Consider the following 25,824-nt stretch of genomic DNA (forward strand, 5'->3'; position numbering starts at 1 on the left):
GCGATTCTTATGAAGGCGTGAGAGGCACCTATCTAATAATAACAGCTTCCTGAAAACACTCCCCTAGTTCTAGCCCACCCCACCACATTGTCCTTGATGGGCAGCTAACTCTTCCTAGAACTCACCCCCATGCTTTTGCTTGGGTACCAGAGTTCCCCTAAGCTTCTCCACCCTCCTCCACTGGCCCAGAAGAAGCCTGGCTTGAGGGGATAAATGTATCTTTTTCTTAAGGGCTGAATTCAAACCTTCAGTCTCTGTTTTTCATTGACTTGCTTCCCATCCCTGGTTATGAATGTGGTCCATCTCTACACTGAGCATCTTTACCGCTGAGCATGTCTAAAACCAAGCACCTCCCACTACGTGCTAGCATCACCCCCTCGTATGTGCCATATCTCCCAGTTCCTGCCTGAGGGAAGTCATGCAAGCAGTCATACAATGCATATGTTATGAGAATGTGTGTTTTAATTTGTACTGCCATCTTCAGTTTCAACTTATTGCAGATCATTTAATATGTAAAAACAAATGTTAATGGAAGGATTAGACCAACAACATTACAAATAAGATGCTGTTAGTATTTATTAGATATTTTTCTTATTAGATTTAATTTTTCCTTAAATTGCATGTGACCCATTATCATTATGCTCAGTGGATAATATAACAAAACAAAATTACCAGTCCATTGTGCTCAAAAAGGAAGTCTAAGGTTGCTTGGGTTTTATGACACCAAGCATAGCACAGATCTAAGGCATTTCTCCGGTGCTGCACTCGGTGATGTTCAGGGTCTGTTTTCCCCAGAGGCATGTAAGTACTGAAATTGCATTGCACTGCGTTCTGCTCTCAGCGGGAGAGAAAGTGCATAGTCAATGGGTTATTTGCCATTCTTTATTTCCGTTTTATGCAGTCTCACGGAGGGATCGCTCAGGTGGTTGTTGAAGTTTACTAGACACTCAGGAGCCATCTTGTGGTTTCTCTAAATGGCATTTATAATCTATAACCAAAGGGGTAGTCCAGGAAGCCCCCAGGGCAGCACGCCTAAATTCTGCATGTGTTAATCCAGGTTAAGAGATCTGATTCTTTGCTAGGAGATTCCAGGAGGGGGAAACTGCCTCATGCATCTAAACAATATTTATAGGATGACAAAAGAGGGGTGCAAGGGCTGATATTGGTGCTAAAAATGACAGAAAATTTGAAATCTGTATATGGGAGATAAAAAGGCCTTCTGAGCATGCAGATCAATAAATAACAAAGAGGCTATGCCAAAATCACACCTGTGATTTTGCTACACTTTTATCTGTTTATAAAAGCACTCACTCCTACAAATGCAGTAGTACTCTGCTTTCTGTCAACCAGATATTTCCAATTAGCCATCATTTATTCCATGCTTCACTAGTGCCCTGGTAATGGAAGCTCATAACAGGATTCCTGAAATGCTGAAATTAAGAAGCAGATTAAAATTTACTCATATAGTTGCATGTTAAGTGTGTTTTATTTACAGGGGGGCGGGGGGGGGGGGCGGGTGGTGGGCGCGCAGCATGGAATGAGGGAAGAATACAGGCTTCAGTGTTAGCCCTGGTTTTGAGTCTCACAAGGACATATTAGCACTGGGACCATGGGTAAGCTACATAATATCTTGCTAAGCTTCCATTTCCTCACATGTAAAAATGGGGATAATATCCAGCTCTAGAAGATATTGCGAAGATTAAATGAGACCACAAACATATGTAAAATACCAACACAGTGCCTAGCTCTAAAGAAATCACTCAATAAACAGTGGCCTATAATTAATGCTGATGTCTTCTTTCCCATTCTCAGTAAATCAGAAGCCATGGGGTCACTACATGCATCTACCTCTTGACTTTTTATTTTTCTCTGTATCTCCTCATCTACCAGAATATTTGATTCATATGAATATCATATCCCCCAACAGTGACAGAGTACAGAAAGTTTCCTGTGGATTCTCAACACTAGATTATTTAAATTTGGCGAAGAAAAGGAATGTTTTCACAGAAACTATTTATTTAAAAATATATATTTTTATTGAATTCAGAGAGGAAGGGAGAGGGAGAAAGAAACAGAAACATCGAGTCCCCAACCCGGGCTTGTGCCCCGACTGGGAATCGAACCCTGACCTCCTGGTTCATAGACCAACTCTCAGCCACTGAGCCACCTTGGGTGGGAAAACTATTTCTTCATCCCTAGCCTTGGGGAAACAAAGTTTCAAAGTCTCCAAAATGGTTACAAATTACCCAAAGCTCCTACCCTCTTTAGATCTTTTATTATTTTTATTATAACTATTACATGAGTAAAATATTAGTATATTTTTATGAAAATTCAGATACTGAAAAAGCTAGACTTCTTGACCCTCTTCTATTCTTTCCCAATTCAATTTAGGTCTTCTCCCAGAAGTAACTACTGTTAGGGTTTTATATCCATCCTTCCAAAACTATTTCCATGCATTTATACACATGTATGTGAGTGTGTGTGTGTGTGTGTGTGTGTGTGTGTGTGCAATTTTGTGCTTTTACATAAATTGTATTACAATATACAAATGCCTTGTGCTCAAATTGTTTTTGCTCAAAAATATGTCTTGAAGATCATTCTGTGTTAGTACTTCATTTACCTTCAACTTCTTTTAAACTGCTGCATAGTGTTCAAAATCACTTTAACCATTCCTTTCTTGATAGGCATATAATTTCTCTTTGTACTTTTTTTACTACTAGAAAAATGCTGCAATAAACACCATTCTGCATACTTCCCTTTGGATGTGTGTAATTGCTACGTTATAGGCTATATGAATTTTATTTGTCTTTTAAATTCAATTTGTTTATTTTTGAATATGATTCAAAATTTAGAGGAAATAAAGTGTAGAGTGAATAGTATTTCTCCCACCCCCGTCTTCCCACGTGCCTAGTTCTCCCCATCCATAGGCACTCACTATTATCCATCTTTCAGAGTCTTTTAGAAACATAGATTCTTATCATTATACCTTTTATGCATAAAGGATAGTATTATATGCATATTGTTCTGTATCTTACTTTATTCCTTTATTGATATATGCTGCATAGACTCACATAGTTGCATAGATTTACATATACTAGTAACAATGTAGAGAACTTCCTAATTCTTTCAACAGAGATACACAATATTCCAGAGGTTGGATGTCCCATATATATGTAACCATTTCTAAATTGACAGATATTTGGCTATCTTTAATGTTTAGTTATTACATCTACTCTACAATAAATACTATTGTATATAGGTCATTTTACACATATGCCAGTATTTTTTAGGAATGCAATTGCTGATCTATTTTTATAGTTGTTGGGCACTTTTTTATGCATTTGGAATTCTTCATGTATTAGAAAAATATACATAATCTACCACTGTAAGTGACATATTTCCAAATATTTTTAAATTCACTGTATGTCTTCCTCACTGTAAAATCTTTTTCTTCTATGTAAAAGTTCTTCCTCTCTCTCTCTCTCTTTTTTTTTTTTTGCTTTGAGAAGTATACATATGTTATTATGCAATTAAGTATAAATATGTATCATAAAACTTTAAAGCATGTGCATTGGGTTTCCGATGTAAAATTCCAGCTTTTCTATAGGGTCTTTGTGTGGTCTGGTCTGGGTTTTATCATCTTCTAATTTTTTTTTTTTAATTTGAAAGAATCTCATATTTATAATAGAAATGTAAGAAAAGTACAAAGCACTTTATTTAACATTTGAGAGTAAGTTGCTCACGTGATGCCCTTCACGTTCAAATACTACAGTGTATTTTTAATAAATAAGTACATTCTCCTATGTAATTGTAATATAGTCATAAAAATCAGGAAATTACTATTGATATAATACTACCATTCAATTCTAAGACCCCATTCAAAATTTACCAATTTTTCTAATGATTCTTTTTTTAAATTATTTTTCAATTACAGTTTACAGTCAGTCTTATTTTGTATTAGTTTCAGGTGGACAGCATAGTGGATAGGCAATCCCATACTTTACAAAGTGTTTCCCCCAGTATTTCCACAGCACCAAACATAACTATTATAATATCGACTATCATCCCTATGCTGTACTTCACATTTCTGTAACTATCTTGTAACTATCAATTTGTACTTCTTAATCCCTTCACCTTTTTCACCCAGCCCCCATGACTCCTCCCCTCTGGCAACCCACAGTCTGTTCTCTGTATCTATGAGTCTGTTTCAATTTTGTCCATTCATTTATTTTGTTCTTTAGATTCCACATATAAGTGAAATCATATGGTATTTGTCTTTCTCTGTCTGGCTTATTTTAATGAGCATATGCCTCTACATCATCCAGGCTGTCACAACTGGTAAGATTTCATTTGTGTGTGTTTTTATGGCCGAGTAATATGCCATTGTATATATGTACCACAGCTCTTTTATCCACTTATCCATTGATGGGCACTGGGGTTGCTCCATATCTTGGCTATTGTAAATAATGCTGCAATGAACATAGGGGTATAGATATGCTTTCAAATTAGTGTTTGGGGTTTCTTTGGATATATACACAGAAGTGGAATTGCTTGGTCATAAAGCAGTTCCATTTTTAATTTTTTTTTGAGGAAACTCCATACTGTTTTCCATAGTGGCTGCACTAATCTGCATTCCCTTCAATAGTGCATAGGGGTTCCCCTTTCTCCACATCCTCGCCAGCACTTGCAGTGTGTTGATTTATTGATAATAGCCATTCTGACCTGTATAAAATGATATCTCATTGTGGTTTTAATTATACTTTCTCTGATCATTAGTGACATTAAGCATCTTTTCATATGTCTACTGACCACTTGTATGTCCTCTTTGGAGAAGGTTGTGTTTGTTTGTGTGTTTTTTTAAATAAAGTCAAGCATATTTTTATTAAGGTTAAAGTTTTCAAATTTTCATTTTTAAATCAGGGCTTCTGAATTCTGTCTTTTCCGTCTTTTCTCTTAGCATTTTCGTGGTTTATTTTTCTTCACCACTTAAAATCTTAATCCATTTGTAATTTATCATGGTGTAAGGTATGAGAAATGAATCCTTTTTTTTTTTTCCAAAAAAGCTACTCATTTGCCCCAAGAACATATATTGAATAGGCTTTTATCACCAGTTTAAGGTAACACTTCATCATATACTAAATCACACATAAAAATGCCTTTGATTTTTTTGTTCTGGGATTCCCATTTTATTCCATTAGTCTGCTGAGTGATTTGTGTGCCAGTGCTACATTTTAAAAAATCATTGATGCTTTATAATACACTTAATATCTAGTAGGACTAATCCCTCCCCCAATATATATATATATATATTTCCCCCCCCAGAATAATCTAGGCTATTATCTTCGCATCTAAACTTTAGATCCAATTTTTCTAGTTTAAAAGAAAAGAGAAAAGGAAAAACTTTTGGTCGTTATACTAGTATACTTATATAGTTTCGTAATGAAATTATATTTTAACGAAGAGATCATAGACATATTTATGGTCTTGAGTTTTCCTATAAAAGAATATTGTATGTCTGTACATATCTCCAAGCCTTCTTTTCTGTTCTTCTAGAGTTTTACAACATTTTCTTTATAAAGATATTGTATATGGTCGTTAATGTATAATATTCCAATTTTATTTCCTTTTATGTTGCTTTTGTAAATGGAGTCTTTCATTTAAAATATTTCTAACTGGCTTTTGTTTTAATATTAAAAGGCTAGTGATTTCTGTATGTGTATTTTACTTCCTCACTGAATTCTCTTAATCTTTCTTTTAAGTTTCCAATTGTCAAATCAAATAAAATCATTTGTAAACATGATAATTTTGTGATGTGTTCCATTTCATGCCTGCAGTTTCTTTCTTTACCTAATTCCACGGGCCAGTATTTCCAGTAATAGTGATAATAGTAGATGTAACAGATATATTATGTTGCCCTTGTTTTAATAGAAATATCTCTGTTTGCCCATTAAGTTTGATGTTGGCATTGGACTAAGATGGATAGATTTTTATCATATTTCAGAAGCATACATCTATTTTTGTATTTTTTTTATCAAGAATGTTTATTAAATTTGGCCAAAGCCCTTCCAGCATCTATAGAATTATGCCTTTCATCCTTAGATCTTTTAAAACAATTCAATAAATAAATGGGTATCCCAATACTGAAACTTCATTTCATATTGAGAATAAATCTCACTTGGTCAGAATGTTTTACTCTGCTCTTTATACTTTTGGGTGTTGTTTATAATTATTTTATTGAGATTTTTGTACATATATCATAATTGAATAAACTATCTAGTTATTTTGTATGAAACCTTCTCAATTTTTATGTAAAGGTTTAATTCTATCTATAAATAGAATTTGGAAGTACACACTTATTAATCTGTGCTCTGGATTATTCTGGTTGAAATAGCTTTGGAATTTTCCCTGTGATGTGCAGGAGCCAGCTTGCAGGGGCTCACAGGCCAGGTTGTGCACATCTCTTCCCAACTCCACATAAAGTAGCATCACGTATGTAGCTTGAAATCAGTCATGGTGGGAATATTCATGTCACAGCAATTGGTAAACACCACAGATCTGAGGTTTTGCTTTTTTGTGTTTGTTTGTTTTTCAGAGACCCAATTGTTAAACATTGAACAGAGTACTGCTGAATAATTTTCTCTCCTAACGTTCGATAAAATTTCCCTGTAAATCCACCTAGACTTTGTGCTTTTTGGGGGTCATGATAAGTATTTATGAACTTTATTTTAGCTCTGGAAATCAATCTGTTTGTCAGTTTGGGGAAATTATATTTTCCTTGAAAATTACCCACTTTAATTTAGACTTTCAGATATTTGCACAGGGATGAACAAAGTTAAAATTTGTTCTCATGATTCTTTAAATTTTCTCCTATTTCTGTGACTTTCCTTTTTTTTTTTTTTTTTTTGCATTTTCTTCAAATTTCCTTGATTAGCATAGTAATTTAGGTTTTCAAAAAATTAGCTTTCAGCCGAAACCGGTTTGGCTCAGTAGATAGAGCGTCGGCCTGCGGACTCAAGGGTCCCAGGTTCGATTCCGGTCAAGGCATGTACCTTGGTTGCGGGCACATCCCCAGTAGGGGGTGTGCAAGAGGCAGCTGATCGATGTTTCTCTCTCATCGATGTTTCTGGCTCTCTATCCCTCTCTCTTCCTCTCTGTAAAAAATCAATAAAATATATTTTTTTAAAAAATTAGCTTTCAGATTATTTATTATACTTCTTTGCTTTCTATCTTACTAATACATGGTTTTAGCTATGATAATTCATTTCTTTTGGTATACTTAGTTGAGTGTATTTTGAGTCAGATGTTTAATATATCTTTACATATCTTCTTTATTAAATGTATAGATATATACTTATATGTTGTATATGTCTATGTCTATGTCTATGTATATGTATATTAAGTATATATACATATATGTATATATAGTTAAAGCTGTTTTCCTCTGAAAATAGCCTTACATCTATTTATAGGTTCTAATAGGTAATCATTTCATTATCATACTTCTCTGGCTATTCCACAGTTTGGGTTTATATGTTTTGTTTGACTTGAGATTTAATAATACTCAAAAATTTCTGGGTAGCTGAGCTTTCTGAAATCTAATTTTTAAATTAATTTTTAGTTTTATTACACTGTGACCTGAGAGTTTTTGTACTACTTCTAGTCCCTGAAATTTATTGAAATTCTGTTTGTGACCCAGTATGTCATTAATGTACAAGGTTGTATTTGCCAAAAGGGTCAGAGCAATTTCTGGTTTCACATTCTCTTCTAGAACTTTGCCACTCCCCATCAAAAGGTGGAGTCTATTCTCCCTTTCCCTAAACTTAGGCAGGACTTTTGTGACGACCTTGATGAATAAAATGGAGCTAAAGAAGGTCATGATAGACGATAGGGCTTTTGCCTGGCTCTTACACTCTCTCTAGGGCCTCTTGCCCCTAGAGCTCCACCACTATGCTATGAAGAAGGCCTTACCAGCCTACAGCGGAAGACCACACGAGAAGGAACTGAGGCCCCTGCTGGTAGTCAGCATCCATCCTTTTTCAAATGATTCTAACTCCCAGATTTCAAGTCTTCTACCGAGGCCTCAGATATTACAGAGCAGCAATAAGTCCTTCCCACTGTCCTGTTTTGGAATTCCTGACCCGCAGAATCTTTGGACATAATAAATGTCTTGTGCTTAGAGACCTCCTGAAGCTGATCTGACATGTTGAAACTACCACATTTATTTTGGGCTGGGATCAAGCTCTTCAATCCTACCCTTCTATCCATCTTGCAGTCTATATACTTTCTGATCAATAGCACTACCTCTTCTTGTTTTCCAATTAGTCATGGTATGAGTATGTTTTTCCCCCCAATAAGGAGTAGTGTAATATTGTTTCTATCATTTCTGCTAACACCTTAAATGGCTTCCTGACTTAGTCACGCAAATGGCCTACAAGATGCTACAAGTTCTGGCCTCTGATAGCATTTTGACTTCCATCTACACTCCTCCTCCAACCCTCCCCTCCCCACTAGATGACTTAGTCTAGCCACACCAGCCTCCTAGCTCTACTTCATGTATGCCAGTCATGCTCCTAGCTCAAGACCGTCCACTTGCTCTGCCTGGATGACTCTTCTCTCAGATATTCTCTGGTTTCCATCTCTCACCTCCTTCAACTTACCACTCCAATACCCCTTTCTCAGCAGTGCCTTCTATAGTGAGACTCAAATGATCAATACTGCCTTGTTTTCATCTTAGTACTTATCTCTAACATACTATATGAATTTCTTTTTTTTTATTTTAATTTTTTTTATTAAGGTATTATATGTGTACATATCTTACCATTGTCCCCCCTGAATTTCGTTTTTTATTTTAGTTATTGAGCCTTTCAATAATAAAATGTAAGCTCTCTGAAGTCAGAATTTTTGTCTGATTTATTCATCTCCTATCCCTAATGTTTGGAAGAGTGCTTGGCACATAGTATGAGATCAGTAGGTATTCTTTCTAATTAAATAATACATTTCTGGAAATTCATAAGAAGAAAAGAAGGCTGTGGAATGTGCTCATTATGCTATCTTAGTTTTCCTTGTACTTTACAGTTTACCAGCTACTCCAGAATTCACTGCCCTGCCTACCCTGTTCTCCGGGGGACCTTGGCTATTTGATTTACAGATTGTATGAAGTAAGTCCTAGAAAGATTCCAATGAAGCAGATGAAGAAAAAATAAATTAGACATAAAAAGGAAAGCTCTCTCTTGAGAGAAGAAATTTGTGGGAGAGGATGGTTACATGGGTTTCTTTAATCAAAACCAAAGTGAGGGACTGCATCTCATCCTCTTTGACTCGCCTTGATTTGGGAGAAACTGATGAGGTATAGCAAGATAAATAAAGGAATAAAGAGCTAATCCATAAGAGAGAAGACTGTTTTATTGTTCTTACACAGATGTCTGTCCTTACAACACAAGATTTTTTTTCCTTTGGGGTGAGAGTGGGAAGAGGGGTAAAAGGGCAATTTAAATTGGAATCTCCAGGCAGTCTGTGTTTTGGAATTAGTGTTGCATTATTTTCCTGGCTCCCCACCCCCTCCTCTCTCTTACTGAGAAACATTTGCCCTGGAACAGCACACAGAGTTTTCATTAGCATCCCTGAGGATAGAACTCTGACCCCACAGACTAAGGAAGCTACAAATGGAAAATTCCAACTTGCTGTACTCTTATTTTCATGCTAATGTTTCTGCAGAGAGTATTTAAAGAAACAGATGCACAGGAATAATAAAGCTTTGAGGACTAAGAACTCTGACAACACTGGAGTGTTTTTCCAGGATGGTCTTATATCTATCTGCACTTGTAGAAGTCCAGAGAGGTCAAGGTGAAACAGGGTTTCATTTTATGAAGAAGTTGAACTAGCATTGACACAGAGAGCCCTGGATCTGGGTTTCATATCCTGCCTGGATTTGAAAGTTGTGTAACTTTCATTTCACTTCCTTCAGTCTACACTCTTCAACTGCCAATGACAGATGAGCATATCCTTCAGTAAAGCCTTGGGGAGCGGTGATTTCCCAGTCTCCCTTGACAATCCACACCCCAGTTCAACAATAGTCATCCTTTCCTTACATCCAACCAAAACATGCGGCACCACTGTATTTTCAGCCCCTGGGTACTCCCCTTGTATTCTATGTATTAAGGAAAACTTCTCATCTTTTTCTTAGAATAACTTCATCCTGTATATAAATCCTCAAGTGGAAAATATATAAGAGCATACATTCCACAAAGCCAAATAGTCTCAACCTCCTCTTCTTAATATGCAAACAAAAGTTATATTTTATTTCACCATAAACATACCTCACAGAGGAAAATCTAACTGGAGACAGAATAAACATATATAACCCCTGTTTTAAGGTTATTTCTCACACCCCCTACAGTCCATCTAAATGATGGCGAGAAATTCAATAAGAACTCCACTTGGTCTGTCCACAAGTCCTCTTCCACACTAAGAGGGAGAGTCCCTGCAGCTTTGTTAGCTACACAACTGGCTCCATTCCAGTGGTGGCTTTAGACTCTATATAGTCAAGTGCATAGGAGCAACAACTGGGTGGAAATGTGTGAGCAGAGAAATAGGGGATGGAAGATGTGTTTTGAAACTGAATTTCTCTACCCAGCACACATTTTTTTCTTCCCAATTTGTGGGTTTACATGAGGTGACCAGGGGAAAGAGCTCTTAAACATTTGGAAGTAGAAGGTGGGGAAGTATAAACCCAGATTTCTCCTTCCACCTATCTGTTCAATTCTGCTCTCACTTTCATCCAAGGCTGCCTCCCAATCCTTCGATCTTCACTCATCTTGCCCTTCTCTGCACTCCTACATCTAGCTTGGCCTCTGCTTTCTATGTGCAGGCCCTTATTTCTCCACTTAGACTATAGGATTCCTGAAGGCAGAGCCTGCAACTTCTTTTGCTTCTCCCACAACCGCAGTGCAGGGTTCCTCTCAAGGAAACGTGGCTGGGTGACTGATTGAAGAAACAGAAACAGGCCCGTGGGGTGACCTGAAGCATATGGAATTCTGAGTAAGAGAACTAAAAAGTCAGAAAGCCCCAAACCACACCCTTTATAAAATACACACATCCCAACAAATTCAAGGTTATTGGAAAAGTAACAGCCCTCTCCCCCAAACAGCCCAACCAAAACTTTCATTAGAATGGATAAAGAAGCAAAGCAGTAAATATTAATGGCTGGGAGGGGAAGCCGAGGAGAGCAGGCTCAATGAGCAGGTGTCCCCCTCACTCAATCTTAATCCACTTGCAGCCAACAACGTCATCGCTTGGCCTTCTTGAGCTCACCGACAGGCCATTTTTCATGATTTTACCATTTCTGGCCCAATGCAAACTTTTTGATTAAATGTACCACATGATTCCAGATGTTTGTTTATTTGTTCCAAAAAGGTTGTAAAATCTCTACATTAGGAAAAACCTGCGGCAGGGCTAAAGCTTTCTACAAGAGAGAGGGAGATGAGGAAGTTGGAAACCCTGGGACTGGGAAGTGAATGCTGGGCAGAGATCTCAGCAGAACAATCTAGACAAAAAGCACTGGCTTCACATACCTCTTCCTTCAGAAACCCAAGATGCAGGAATAAAGCACATCGGGCACTTATTAGTTTATAAAAGAATGTAGCTCATCTTGAGCCAAAGACTGGAAGGGAAAACATTTTTGTGGCTGCTTTGCCTGCTTATTGTATGTTTGTTGCTGTTGCCATGAGCTCCACTATATAAATCCCAAAAGTCTTCCATTTAGCAGACAATATTATAGCTTATGCATGAGTAGTAGGGGAGAATCTTGCTGGGGGGGGGTGTGAGAGAGGGGATACAGGCAGGGACCACAGCTTCTCCCCACACACCATGCCAGCTTCCTTGCAGCCTTCTGCTCTCGGGTGCTCTCTATCCCTACACAGAATCAGTCATTAGGTCGGTCTGTTGCATTTGCTACAGAATGTTGCTCTGTAGTGCCAGTAACTCCAAGTCTTCATCATCAAATGCTAGATTATTTAAACATTAACAAAACTGATGCTGGACTCTACATTTTAGTTCCCAAAGCCAACCCAGAAATACTTTGAAAAACATGGGAATAAAAGCATTGACTGACCATTTTCTCTGATGCCCAAGCCAAGGGGAACCTGCAATCAGACCATCAGCAACCTGGAGCAGCCCCTCCATAGTGGCCATGAGGTTTCCTTCACATCACCGCACCCTGCTCCCCTGGCAGTGTCCTGGCCCCAGCTGCCTTCCCCATCTGTTACTCAGTTGTTTCCGACATTATCTTTGCTACAAACATGCTCTTTGAAAGCAATAGAGTCTCCAGTCACATAGCCTGGTGTCAAGAAATCAAAAGCTTCTAAAACTGGAACAAACTCCTTTCGATGCCATCCCACAGTGGCCTCCTAGAGTCCAGGATCTTCTTTCCAATCTCATGCATACTGCTTACAGATGAATACTCCCCTAGTACAGCTTTAAATCAAATCTAGGTGCTCCTGGTTGTTCAATGATGGTTATAATGCAAACCTGCCCTACATGAGTGACCTTATTTCTGACTTTTAAAAACTGGGTCCCTGCTTCTGGTCAGTTCTATCTGTTCTTACCCCCATGCTTTTTCTTTACCCATGTTCTTTGTATGGAGTGTCCTTCCCCCCCCCCCACCCCCACCCCACTACCCATGCCCTACCTGTTCTCAAAACCCAAAGCCAACATTTTTCACCAGGCCTGACTATTCTAGCCTTTGCTGGTTCCTATCTTTCCTAAACATCCATAGCACTTACACCAGCTTTTACAAGTAAGGCATCTCTTTATTATATCATACATAATACCTTGTCTGGTTAGCACTGCTTCATTTTTGGTATCTCCTCAATCAAACCACAAATTCACGGAAGACAAATACTGTGTCCTCTGTTTCTGAATTCTCCACAAACCCTAACAAATATTTCGTACATAGTGGATACTAAATAAAGACATACTGGAGGAGTCCTTGGTTGATAGTGCTGAGAGCAATACTTATCCTTTCAGGAGTTATATTTGACCAATGGAAGGGATGAAAAATAGCCCATGACTAAAACTTCAAGATATTTAGAATCTTCAAATCTGTCAATCTCATACCCTCCATTTTTTTAAAGAGAGAAGGACATGTTGTTTTTTGTTGTTTTGTTAATCCTCACCCAAGGATATTCTTTTTTTTTAATTGATTTTTTAGAGAGTGGAAGGGAGGGTGAGAGAGAGAGAGAAACATTGATTGGTTGTCTCCTGCATGCGCCCAGACTGGGGCAGGGAATCAAACTTGCAACCCAGGCACATACCTTTGACCAGGAATCGAACCTGAGATCCTCCAATGAGCAGGCCAATGTTCTAACCACTGAACACACCAGCCAGGACAGAAGGATATGTTGTTGTTTTTACTAGTAGTACCATTTTTTTATTTGCACTGTCAGAGGAAGGGTTATTCTTTTGACTGCTCATCCAACAGAAGTGAGGTGTGTTATGCAGGTGGGGTGGGAGGTGATTCTAATTTTCCCTCCTTATTTAGCTTTTGAAAAAGAAGAACCAAATTCCTAACTCCTCAGTGTGCATGAGTGCACCACAGTTCTGCCCAAAGAGTAGAAATAAAGCAATTCCAGAGACTGCAAATGAAAGATCATCCTTGGAGAAAAAGGATAGGAAATGGACCCCTATGGATTTCAAATGCTTAAAGGCAGTTGCTTAAAGTTCCTGGCTAGAGTCCACGCCAGTCTTGGTAATAGTCTAACAGATTCATCCATCTTCAGATTCCACTTGGCTGGCTCTTCCATCACTGCCACCTTCCCAGACAGCGCACGCACATGCACATCTATCTATATATGTGCGGAAGTTTTAATCTACACCACTCTCCATTCCAATCCACCCAGCCTGCTGGGTACACAGTGAAGCTGTTGACCCTGCAAAGCAGTAGGGAGATGAATTTGATGACCCAGACTAGAGTTTTTAAACCATTTCAGCAAGGTCTAGAATCAAAGGAAAGTACAATTTATTCAGCACTTAGTAAAGTCCTTTCACTGTGGAACAGAACGCACACACTGAAAATAGACTCCCGCTGCCACCCAGATAAAATAAACCTGTCAACCACTACTGTCAAATCACTAGTCGCCTCGATTAAATAAAAGCAACTTCAGCATTTCTCAGCATCTGAGAATTCCACCAAGATTATAAGCCCATAAAAGCATTATGAAGAAAACTAAAGTAATAGGTTCTGTTGATAATGTCATCAGAGGAAGGTATTTTACATAATTAGAAAATGCTAATAATAGCTCTGCTCAAGAAACCAACACACTCACCACCACCACCATCTCCCCTCCTCCTCCCCCCCCACCCCACACACTTAAATAGCAAAGCCATATCATGAAGTCTGAGAGAAGGTGTCACCAGAAAGGGACCGGCAGGTCTGCCCCAGCGTGGCCTAAAATGTGCGGGTTATTGACTTCACATAGAAAAGATTTCACAACACAAGTCCAGGCAATTTTCAGAGTAACATTTATTAAAGCTGGGGACAGTGAGACAAAGGAAGGGCTTAGAATAGAAGAAGCAACAGGGGAGAGCCTAGGTGTTGCTGCTTTGGCTCTCTAGAAATGCTATAAGAAAGAAATGAGCCACATGGGGCTGTGTAGACTCACGCAGAAGTCAAAGTCACAGTGGCAGAAGTGAGCCAAGATGGGGCTGCTGTTAGCTCACTGAAAAGTCAGAGAAAAGGGGGCCTTAGAGACATGTTCAGGGATTAGCCTGGAATGAACTGTGGCTGCCTGCTGCTCCCCTGGTTGCAAGTCTCATGGGGACCCTTAGAGTTTAGGAGAAAGAGAGCAAAAGTGCACGCCTGAGAAAATGAGGGGCAGGGGCTTGCCCCAAGGAGAACATGCTGGCTAGCTTTATCTTGAGGGTTTTCATCTGTTTTCTAAAGGCAAGAATTTTAGAGGTCTCAGTGGAGGTCTCAATGAAATACTCATCAGCTTTCCAGGTATGTCCTTCGATATACTGATTCATCAAAATGAGCATATAGAGGGGTTCAGGTCATTCTCTGGTCAGTTTCACCTTCAAAGAATGTCACCGAAGAGGGACTAGGACCAAGGCGGGTCTGGCCCAGCATGAGCTGGAATGTGTACTCCATTTGCTCCTAAGTGTCCTTGGTTAGGGAAGGTAAGACATTGCAATATATAATCTGGCTATAAATTGCTTGGCCTGTTTGTTCAACTATCTCTCAGTTTCCCCATTGCATTTGCCAAGGAATTTTCCTAGCTTCTTACTATCCTGCCTCAAAGGGAGCCACTATTTGGCAGGACCCACAGATGAAATATTTCTCCCATCAACAGGGAGGCCTTCCTTACCAACTGCCAGTATAATTTTCTCCTCCCTTTCTCTCTCTCTCTCTCTCTTTCTCTCTCTCTCTCTCTCTCTCTCTCTCTCTCTATCTCTCTCTCTATCTCTCACTTTCTCTCCCTCAGCTTTCAATACACTTTGCATAGAAAAAGTTGAATCTGTCATGTTCCTATGAATCTTCAGTGAATCCGTGATGTTTTGTGAGAAATCATCTGAAGGTTGGCTCCCTTGAAAGACTACAGTGAACACTTGAACAACCGAAGTTTGGACTGCACAGGTCAACTCATACAAGGATTTTTTTTTAATAAACACATATAGTACTGTAAATGTATTTTCTCCTCCTAAAAACACTGTCTTTTCTCTAGCTTACTTTATTGTAAGAATACAGTATATAACATACAAAGTAGGTATTAATTGACTGCTTATGTTATTTATAACATAAACAATAGGCAATTAGTAGTTAAGTGTGGGGGAGTCAAAAGTCATAAGCAGATTTTTGACTGTGCAGGGGGTCAGCCCCACTAATCCCTGTGTTGTTCAAGAGTCAACAGTAATCAAAATATTCCAGAAGATGGAGGCAACAAATAAGCGATGCTACCTCAGTCACAGGCTCTGATCTCAAGTGAGGCCTACCTGGCAAAGGCACCCAAAGCCATCGATTGCTTATTCCACCTTTCTAATTGGTCACTGGGAACCAACAAGCAATAGGCAAAAAATATTTCTTGATGCTGAACTATTAAGATAACCTAAATAAATGCATCTATTTTCCTTACTATTATTTGGTGTAGATTTTGTTTGTAATGATCAAACCAACTTAGCTTTCACATTTCCTATGGGCTGACATGGCAAGATGGTAGGAGTATAAAAAATAGAAAATGTTTTAAAAATTGGGTGAAAGAGACAGACTGCCTCCAAATCCTATCAGCCTAAAACAAATTGTGATGAACAGTTTGGTTATCGAGCAGCCCCATCCTGAGCCCTCCCAAAGGTATTCTGTTGTTGGCATGTAGCTTTTTTGGCCAACATCTCCCCAGGCCAACCATCGTTGTCTACATGGCCACATCTTCACATGCATCCATTTAATTTTCTGCTTATTCATTTCACTTTGGCTTATTTAAATAGTTGGAGCAAAGCACTTTGTATTTATGGCTTCTGTGAAAATACATTTTATGGCATCACACGCTAAAACTGTTTAAAAATAAACATAAAAAATGCTCGCAGTTTTTCTTTCTGTCTTTTTCTTCTTTTTTGAATGGTTCACATTGAGCTGCTTCATGGAGATATACAGAAAAATCAATTGCTAGGCATAAAATGCAATTCATATTAAGGAAACTGCAAACAATAACTAATTATGATAAGTTGCTATGTAAATCACTCTGTGACAGTCCCAGCAATCAATTTCAAACACAAATAGACCAAGCCCCTCGTTCGAGAACAGGATAAGCACCTAACAACTGTGTCAATAAATAGAATGGCAAGATTGCCAAGGATGGATAGAGGCAGGATGGATATCATTTCCAAGCAAGTTTTCATAGCAGATTTCCTCTTTGTTTCTTACTTTCATACATTTAAAGTCTAGTTCTTGATATGACAAGTTAACTAACTATGGCCCATCTTCAAGACTGTATAAACATTGGGAACAATTTAATAATTTAGAGATTTTTATTGGGCTTACAATTACTTGGCAACATATTTGTGCAAATAAATAGGAATGGGACCTTCAACGTGATAACTGTTGGTGAAGTAGGATTATGGTAGATGTGCCGGATTGCCCATTTTAACTAGGTATAACCACCCCCTCTTCTAAGGTCTCTTCTGCAAATCAGAAGAAAACCTGAAAACTACACATCCCAGAATTCGCTTAGCACATGGTCCTAGGTTAGAGTGGGCCAAAGAGAGATACTGGAGTAAGATTTGGAAATCCAGAGAGAAGGAAGGGCAGGGCAATATATAGATAGTCCTAATGTTTGAAGCAGTATCCATGTGAACTTCTTGAGAATCACCCCCATTTTTGTGTCGATTAGAAATTCAGTAGGAGATTTCTGGGGGTTCCTGACATCCCAGAAACTTCAGCAAGTTCTTAAGAAATATCTGAGTCTGAGACTCTATGTGCTAGTTTTCCCGACTCAGTCCTTCCCTGATTGTGTAAGACTCCCATTCCTTACAGTAAAACCCTTCATAATTTGAATATATAGTGTGTCTTCTATTTTCCCTGTCTCCATTCAGACTGATACCATAGCATTTTCCTCTCTGGTTTCTCAAACTTTCTCTGTGCCAGAACTGATAGATGTGTAATTTAAAAGAAGGGGAGGGGAGGGGCATAACAGGCAATTATTTTGACAGAAATAGGCAATGCCCACTTCTTTGCAGCGGTAGCATAGGCTATGGAAATCCACTAGCAGTGGACATTTCCAGGCTGTGCCCCTCCCTGTACTTTCTCTCCTCTTCCCTCCAGCACAATGTCACAGTCAGTCCTGCATTCACTTCTTATGTCCTGTGTGAAGGACAAATGTCAGGAGTGGCCTGGGAATCAAGGACAGGGAGCTTCAATTTTTTCCCTTGCCTCTGTTACTCAGTGACTCAGTCTCCTCTAGAAATTCTTGGGTCTTCCTCTGTTAAATGGGAATAATAATATTCCCACTTTATAGGGTTGTCTTAAGGATGATATGGTCTATGCTCCAAATAGAAATGTCTTCCCCAAAAGACACAACAGTCTATATAAATGAAAATTCTACTTCTAAAAGCCACCAAATAGAGAGTGGAAATATGTTCCTTGCACATGGCATATTTTAGAGACATTTCTCCAACAAACATTTCAACATTTTTCATAACGTGGATACCCACATATAGTACATGGACTGCCAGTTGGTAGCAGCTGAGATCACTGACACAGCCCCATGTCCCTGCACTCTGAAGACATGCTCAGGCCTAGAGCAGAATTTTCACAGAGACTCAGATGGACCCTTCCAAAACCTTATCTATAGCACAACCTGCATCATATTGAGTGTTCATGACCTTCTTTGAGAGCTTTTGTTCTAGTAAAACAGTTCCGTTAGTTGCTTCCATTTGTCCTACTCCCTTTCTACTATCATAACACCAGAGTTTAAAAACTATGACATTAAAATAATTATCTACTCGAAAGTTATGCAATGTTGCTAAATGCTGTCTGGCATTGATTCAATAGACATGGGCTTCTGTCGACAAAATCTGGGTTTCTGAGAGCAGCAGAGCTGTGGTCTGAGGTCCACAAAGCTGGCTATTCCCTTCCGTATAGATGGGTCCTCCCCAAGGAAAGATGGGTCCCTTTTCTCAGATACAGTCAAGCTATTTTACAGAGGTATCTGAGTTACTGACTTTCTCCCAGGTGTCCATCACTTATCATTTTCTGAACAAATATTTCCTGAACTCCTATTCAGTAGGAGGCACTGCATATATAGTGGTGAGCAAACAGACACAATCTCCTCCACTCTTCCTAAGAGCTTAAAGCCTATCTAGGAAGACAGTCCCTACAAAGGTAAACCCAACTTAATACACATGTGCAGGGTGGGATCAGAGAATCCTCCTTGGAGCTGTGATATTTAAGCTGATACCTTAAGAATGAATAGGAGTCAGTAATGTGAGAGGGAAGACAGGTTCAAATCTGTACAGCCCCTCAGGGAGCTTTCATTTATGAGAAGTTCAAGATGTACATTTACCTGACCTCTGTCAGACAAAGCAGAATAGGAACAACTGCACTAAGGAAGATATAGAAATAAACATCATCAGTACCTCAAGAGGAGAAAAATAAAAACAGATAAGATCAGAAAAAAAGTTTCATCCAGGAAGCAGGAAGTACTGCACATCACTGCTCTCCCTATGATGTGCGGATTATCTGTAAGTTACAGATGGAAAAACAGAGTCCCCTATCTCCTGACCATTATCCTGGGCCCTGACTTTTCTTGCATTTGAATTTAGAGTCCTTAGGACATGAATCTTAGGCCCATCATACTCGACATTGGAAGTTACATAAAAGGACAAGTAAAGGGGAAATGACATGTATCAAAAAATAGCAATTTTCACATGAACTACTGCCTGATAGTTTGTGTACTTGTTGGTGCGGAATGAAAAGAGATTGGGAACTAGAGGAATCAAAAATTATTTGCAAATAGAACTTAAGGTTTTATGGACCATATTTCAGATCCATGGAGGATTTCACCTGGGAGAGAAGTGATATAACCTGCCTTCACAATGTGAAAGTAGTTATCTGGGTAAATGTTTGTAAGCTGTTTCCATTGGGGTATTAATAAATGACACTCAAATAGCTTGCCAATTCATATGATCAGAAATTTAGAATAATTTCTTTAACTTAAATATTTTTTAAAAAGATGACACTAAGTGGTTTCATTCTGGGTGCCAAAATATATGGCTTTTCCCATTGGTCATTGTATGATTCCTGCCAAGCTAAAACATATCAGTCTTATCTTTCCCCCACATAGATCAGTCCAATAATTCGGCCTTACTGAGCTTCTCTGCCTCTCTCTTACTGGTTTCCTCATGACCAAAGGCCCTAAAGACCTGGCCATCATTTCATGATGCTTTCTTGCTTTTTTCACCATCTGAATCCTTAGCACTAATCAGGCACTATGTACAATAAATGTATAGAAATGTTCTTCAGTAAAATCAAGACATCCATTGTTGGCTTCCTTTAAATAACATTTTCCCATTGATGTTGGGCTCTGATGTCATCCAAGAACACCTATTTTTCACTCTAACCACCTTAGGCATTTTTCCATATTCCAAATATTACTCAAAATATCTTCAAAATTTATTTTCTTATATCCCATCTCTTCAAGGTTCAGATTTATTACTTGACTGTTACAATGACAGAGGTTCTTTGTCTTAATCATGATTAACACTTATCTGATCGCGTCCTCCTGTTATGAAATCTCAATTTCATGGACATATCAACTTTTACAAGGAGTTTGAGATTACAGTTCCTATGCAGTATATTCAACAGGCTATATACAGTAAAATCACCTTCATCCAACTACAAAAAGCGAATAAATAAACCCATGATGATATGACGCTAAGGTTCATTTGTTATTCTTTCTAGATTAGGCATTACTATTATCCTAGGGGAATTTGAAAAATGTCTCTAAAGGGATTTGCTCAAAACCTTCATAAGGACATTTAGTGAAGGAGACCAATTCATGCCTCTCAAAATATAACATGTTGGCAGCAATTTATTCTACCTGACTTTCAGCAAAATTGATTTTTCACAAAATTGACATGCAATGAACTGTATCACAATTGAACCCTAATGGAACCAATGTGTATTTAAATGTAGGAAAGTTCTACTGTGCCCAGACATCAAAGATGCAACACAAGCCCAAGTCGCAGACCACAGGAACCTGGCATGACCTCTGGACCATTTTCTACAGAAATGCACCATTTGCCCAGAGCCCACATGTTCTTAGAGGACCAGCTCACCCCTTTCTGGGCATCTCTACAGCCTTTTCTCCTACCCGCTGACTCTGCAATGTAGCTGGGATGACAAAGCTGGACCATCCTTACTAAGTGACCACTGGATGGAGAAAGAGAATTTGCTGCTTGGGGAAACAATTTTAAAGTATGCAATGCCCTCAATCTAATCCTGCTCTTACTTGTCCTTGGGAGGTAGGTTCATAATTAGGAAACGTGGCTGTAGTCATGACTGGGCTAAAATGAGGTAAACAGGTTACACCACAGGGCCTCATCCTGTCCTAACCAGTTCCAACAAATCGGATCACATAGTCCTTGGCCTAAGCAGCCAGTTTAGGGATAAGACATTTTTAAATTATATTCCATACCGACTCTAGAGATGGCTGTAGGAATTCAAGGCTTTCGAAAAACTGGGGAAGCCAAATAGTTTCAGGGATCAGAGAATTCAGAGAAAACTACAGACTGATTCTCTTCAATATTTCCAGGCAAATTGAAATTCCTTTTAGCTGTAATATGCCATTCATTTATTTTTAAATTACAGATTTCAACTATTATATTCCTAAACAATGACACGTTTCCAAATATTAGGGAGCTTTCCAATTTCTCTTCATTCCTTTTGCTGAAGGTAATTATCTTAGTAATTTTTAAGTACTATAAACACTTTTTTTTAAAATAAAAATTCAAATTATATTATACCATGGATTTATTTGCCTTCCCAGTGGACTGCCACTAAATTCTGTTTAATATGAGTTCAAGTTGCTAGAGCTGACCGGTACGGTTTTCTCATCAAGGACTGAGAAGCACTGTGTTCTTGCTAAAGTACCGAGGCAGCAGTCACAGGCCCAGAGCTGGACACAGCCAGGTGTCCTTCCCTGTATCAGGGGAGAGCAAGAAAAGCTGTGTTCCTACCTCGGTGACTGGTGAGTTCCCTGGAAGCAGAAGGCAGGGGTGTGTAGTGGCACTCCGGAGGGGCAGCAGCGCTGTCACTGGAATCCTGTGTGATAAAAGCAAATATCAAGGTGAAACAACACCAAACACTAAATACCTTCGCTTAACAAACATGTCTCCTTAGGATCTGGGTTTGCAGAAAATAGTATTGACCGAGACTCTTCTTAGGAAGCAAAAGTTGTCTGCATTGAGGTAAGATGCTGGTGAGTGTGGGGTAGACTGCAAAGCTTTGAGGAGCCTACAGGAGGAAGGGCTCTGAGAGAAAGGGGCTATTCATTGTGCTGAACTGAGTGAAAAGGGAGGAAAGAGAGATTGAAGGCAGGAAATGGTGCAGACTTAGTTTTCTGTCACGTGCCTTCTTCTAGTAATTCCCACAGATTAAATGCTCACTGTGAGTAGATTTCTATGGAAACCAGTGAAGAAGGGAAAAACTTGGCTGGTTTACATGGGCCCAGTGGCGTGGATGAAGACTTAAGACTCCACAGTATGAGTGATCATGCGAAAGGATAGAAGCCATCACAGATGGTGCAATGGGGGTGCTGGCTGAATTTCACAAGAGAAACCCAAGGGAAATTGGAATATAATGGTTATCAACAAAACTTTTCTATTCCAAGGCCTATAAGAAGATGAGATGAAATATGTCTATGAAGATGCTTTTTATTGTACAAAAAATAGCTCTTTAACCATCAAACTCTATATATGATGTGACCCAGGCTGCTAGCTCTCTCTTTGCCTTACTCTACTTCCAAGAAGGGTAAGGCAGGAAGGAAGGACCACAGCTGTGAAGTCAGTTGTCACTTAGAACCAATGACCAGTGTCACACTCAGAGTGTGGCTTCTTATAGCAAAAGAAAGCATCACCCTTGCAACTCTCATTGAGACTTCCGAATCAAATGCTACTTTTTTTTTTAATATCTAAAAAGAACATCTGCTAGGATCAAAATTCTAAGCTCACAACCTTTCGAAGCTTCATGAAAAAGTAAATTTCATTAATGCTACATTTTTCCTTCTGGAAGAGGAAATACATTCTATGGGATATATTTGCCCTGCTAGGAGCAGGCCTTTCCTCCAAAGAGATTATCTACATTATAGGAATCAAAACTAAGTAGGAGATTAGGCCTACTTGCTAGAAAAACCCTTTAAACCCCCTTTCTGACCTTTGAGATGTTTGATTAAGCAGCTTTCAGTGGAGACTTGTATAAAGAGTTCTGAATGGTGCAAGATCAGAAGCTCTGTCCCTAAGGTGGAGACAGATTTCAGGTAGCATTACTTCTCTCCAGCTTCAAGGGAAATACATGGTGTTTAACCTTGATGCAAGGGTATGGGGTCCAGAAAGATAAAAGTTCAGTCACCAAGAAAAATGTTTTAAAAAGTAGATAAGACTTGCTAGGTACTACATCATTAGACACTGAGGATGCTGCAATGATATAAAAGGGGTCAGAAATATGATTAAAATTCAAATACTAGAGTCACCATGTGTTTCTCCATTTGCATTCAAGGTCTCCTGGAATCCCTCTGTGATAAATGAGACACAAGGACAGTGTTCTGAAAATGACCTCTATTCCAATGCTTGAGGCAGGACATATGGGCTGGGGTATGGAGGCTGTCTTCCCACAGACCTACCACACTTCCTTTCTAAGAGGCCAGAGCATCTTTCTCTGCCAATGTTTCTGCTCTACCTCATTGCTAAAAAAGCCTAAAATTCCAATCTGAATCTTAGGTTGCTATATTGTGATGTTTCTTAGTACTTTTAATCTCAATTTGGGCTGTTGACAATTTAATGACAGCTTTTCCTAAAATTACTGGAAGAAACTACCTTTCAGCAAGTACCTCTGACTGGGCAAAACATTAAGAGTTTTGTAACCAAGGATAAAATAACTATTTAGCTTTATTTCCAATTGTAGTCAAAGCAAAAATTGTGCGGCTTGAGTTCTGTCTTGTAGTCATCATTCTATGCCTAGCATTTAATTACTTTTCTGCTCAGTGTCCATTTATAAACTCAAGCCATGGGAAAGAATCCAGGAAAGAACACTTTTGCCAATTCTGACTTTTGGTGGGACTTCCATGGCTGGATTTTTAAGAAAACTACCACCAATCAAGATTCTCAGTACCATGCCTTTGACTTGGCTTTTATCAGAATGAAGCCTAGGTAATCTCCTCATAGTGATATTCACACTTGGTCTCTGAATGTTAAGCTTAGAAGCATGACTCAGAAGAACACAATTATCGCATAAAAGAAATGGACAAAACAATGTCTTAAGTTCTATGCTACCTGTCCAAAAATAAAGAACTCTCCTTAAAACTGAAGCAATATAACCATAGTATAACAATGATGAGATAATAGAAACAGAGGTGGGGCAATTTAAATAATGTTGTTGTTTTTAACCTGGATTAAGAAGATATGCTTAAATTGACAACAGAGAAATTTGGGTAAACCTGAATCTTCATAACTACAAATACTAGTACTCTCCAATCTTTGAGTCCTTGCCAAATTTCCTAACTACCTATGGCAAGAATTATACTTTCACATTTTACTTTTTAAATCACTCCTGGTAAAAGATATTTTCAAAACCTACAATAAAATATTAGTATCCAGAATGCATATGCCCCTTATTAAATTACAATAGAAAACTGGACAAAGGAAATGTCAGGTAATTACAAGAAGAGAAAACCTGAATGGTCAATAGATAAAAGAGAAGATGGTCAAATTTACTAGGATTTAAGGGATGCAAATTAAAACAACAAGACAATCTTTTTTTCACCCATATCAGTGCAAACTTTTAAGTCTCTCAAGTGCTACAGAGAATGAAAGGAAACAGAACTCCCATCTTCTCATTCCTTGCCAGCAGGAATGTTCATTGGTTCAAATACTTTGGAGAGTAATTTAGCAATATGCATAAAATTGAAAATTGGGACAGCAATTCCATCTAAAATATACACTATGAAAAATTTCACTCAGGTCTGTAAGGTGGAACATAAATAATGCAGCATTATTTATAACAGAACAAATTGGAAATAATTCAAGCGTCTTTCAATGAGGAAAATGAATAAGTAAAATGTTGTATATGCATATGCTGAAATAATATTTAGTATTTAAGAGCAATAAACCTGATTTATCCATCTCAATTTGAGGAGGTCTGAAAATTTAATACAGAGTGAAAGGCAAGTTGCAAAATGATAAATGTAGTATAATATTATTTATGTAAATAGTAGTTCTTTGATCTTATGTGTATCTGTAAACATTTAAAATTATAAAAGTTATACATTAAATTCATGAAAATAGTTGCCTCTGCCAGTGGTCAGAGTTATAGGATTAGAGCTAATGCAATGGGGGGAACTTCTCTTTTCTATATAATGTTTATTTATTTTTATTTAGAGATGACTTGAAACAAATATGTTAAAATATTAGAAAATTACCAAATTTTTTAAACTTTTCTATATTTTTAAAATTTCTCAAAAATAAACACAAACATTGAAAAGAACAAGGACTCCTCTCTGATCCATACAGTCCTATATTAATATGAACCCATAATTAGAGGAAATTTTCTCCAACAATTTTCCAATACTTGCAGAACATGGATTAGGGCCATGTCTGGTTGACTTTTTGTGATGAAATATCTGTTTCTTCTAAAGCTATTGAGTGTGACAATAGAATGGGGAAAGCTGATAAATAATAGTAAAGGCTTGGAATCCTCCTTCCAGGCTGGTAAGTCCTTCTGCTTCAGATTTGTCAGAGCACACTGAAGGTTTCTGTACTCTTCTCCTACTCACAGTTTGAGAGTTGCTAATGATTTTTTAAACTCACATCAATAATGCTAATAGTCACTAATATACTGCACTCTGCCATTTCCATAATGCAGGAAGGAAAGTAGAACTTTGGCAACCTCGTTGGAAAAAATTCAAGGAAAGTACAGTACATTCTACAAGAGACTTGCAAAGTGAGAATTTCACTCAGTGGTTACAGAAAACAAATGTCTTCGGATGTGTGTGTAAAATACAAGCCCCTGCCCATTGGGTGCATTCCATGGAAACCTGCATTCCAGTGGGTATTTCTGAACATCAC

At 38.3% G+C, this 25,824-nt stretch overlaps 1 protein-coding gene across 1 annotated transcript in view; it reads right to left on the reverse strand.

The window, feature by feature from the left end:
- Positions 1-25,824, reverse strand: part of LRMDA (leucine rich melanocyte differentiation associated) — a 999,454-nt gene that overhangs the window by 178,590 nt on the left and 795,040 nt on the right. Inside the window, exon 7 of the mRNA XM_054729044.1 lies at positions 21,724-21,808. Coding sequence (XP_054585019.1) covers positions 21,724-21,808 — 85 coding nt within the window. The remainder of the gene's footprint in view (positions 1-21,723; positions 21,809-25,824) is intronic.

This window comes from Eptesicus fuscus, chromosome 17 (assembly GCF_027574615.1).
Source record: "Eptesicus fuscus isolate TK198812 chromosome 17, DD_ASM_mEF_20220401, whole genome shotgun sequence".
Taxonomy (NCBI): domain Eukaryota; kingdom Metazoa; phylum Chordata; class Mammalia; order Chiroptera; family Vespertilionidae; genus Eptesicus; species Eptesicus fuscus.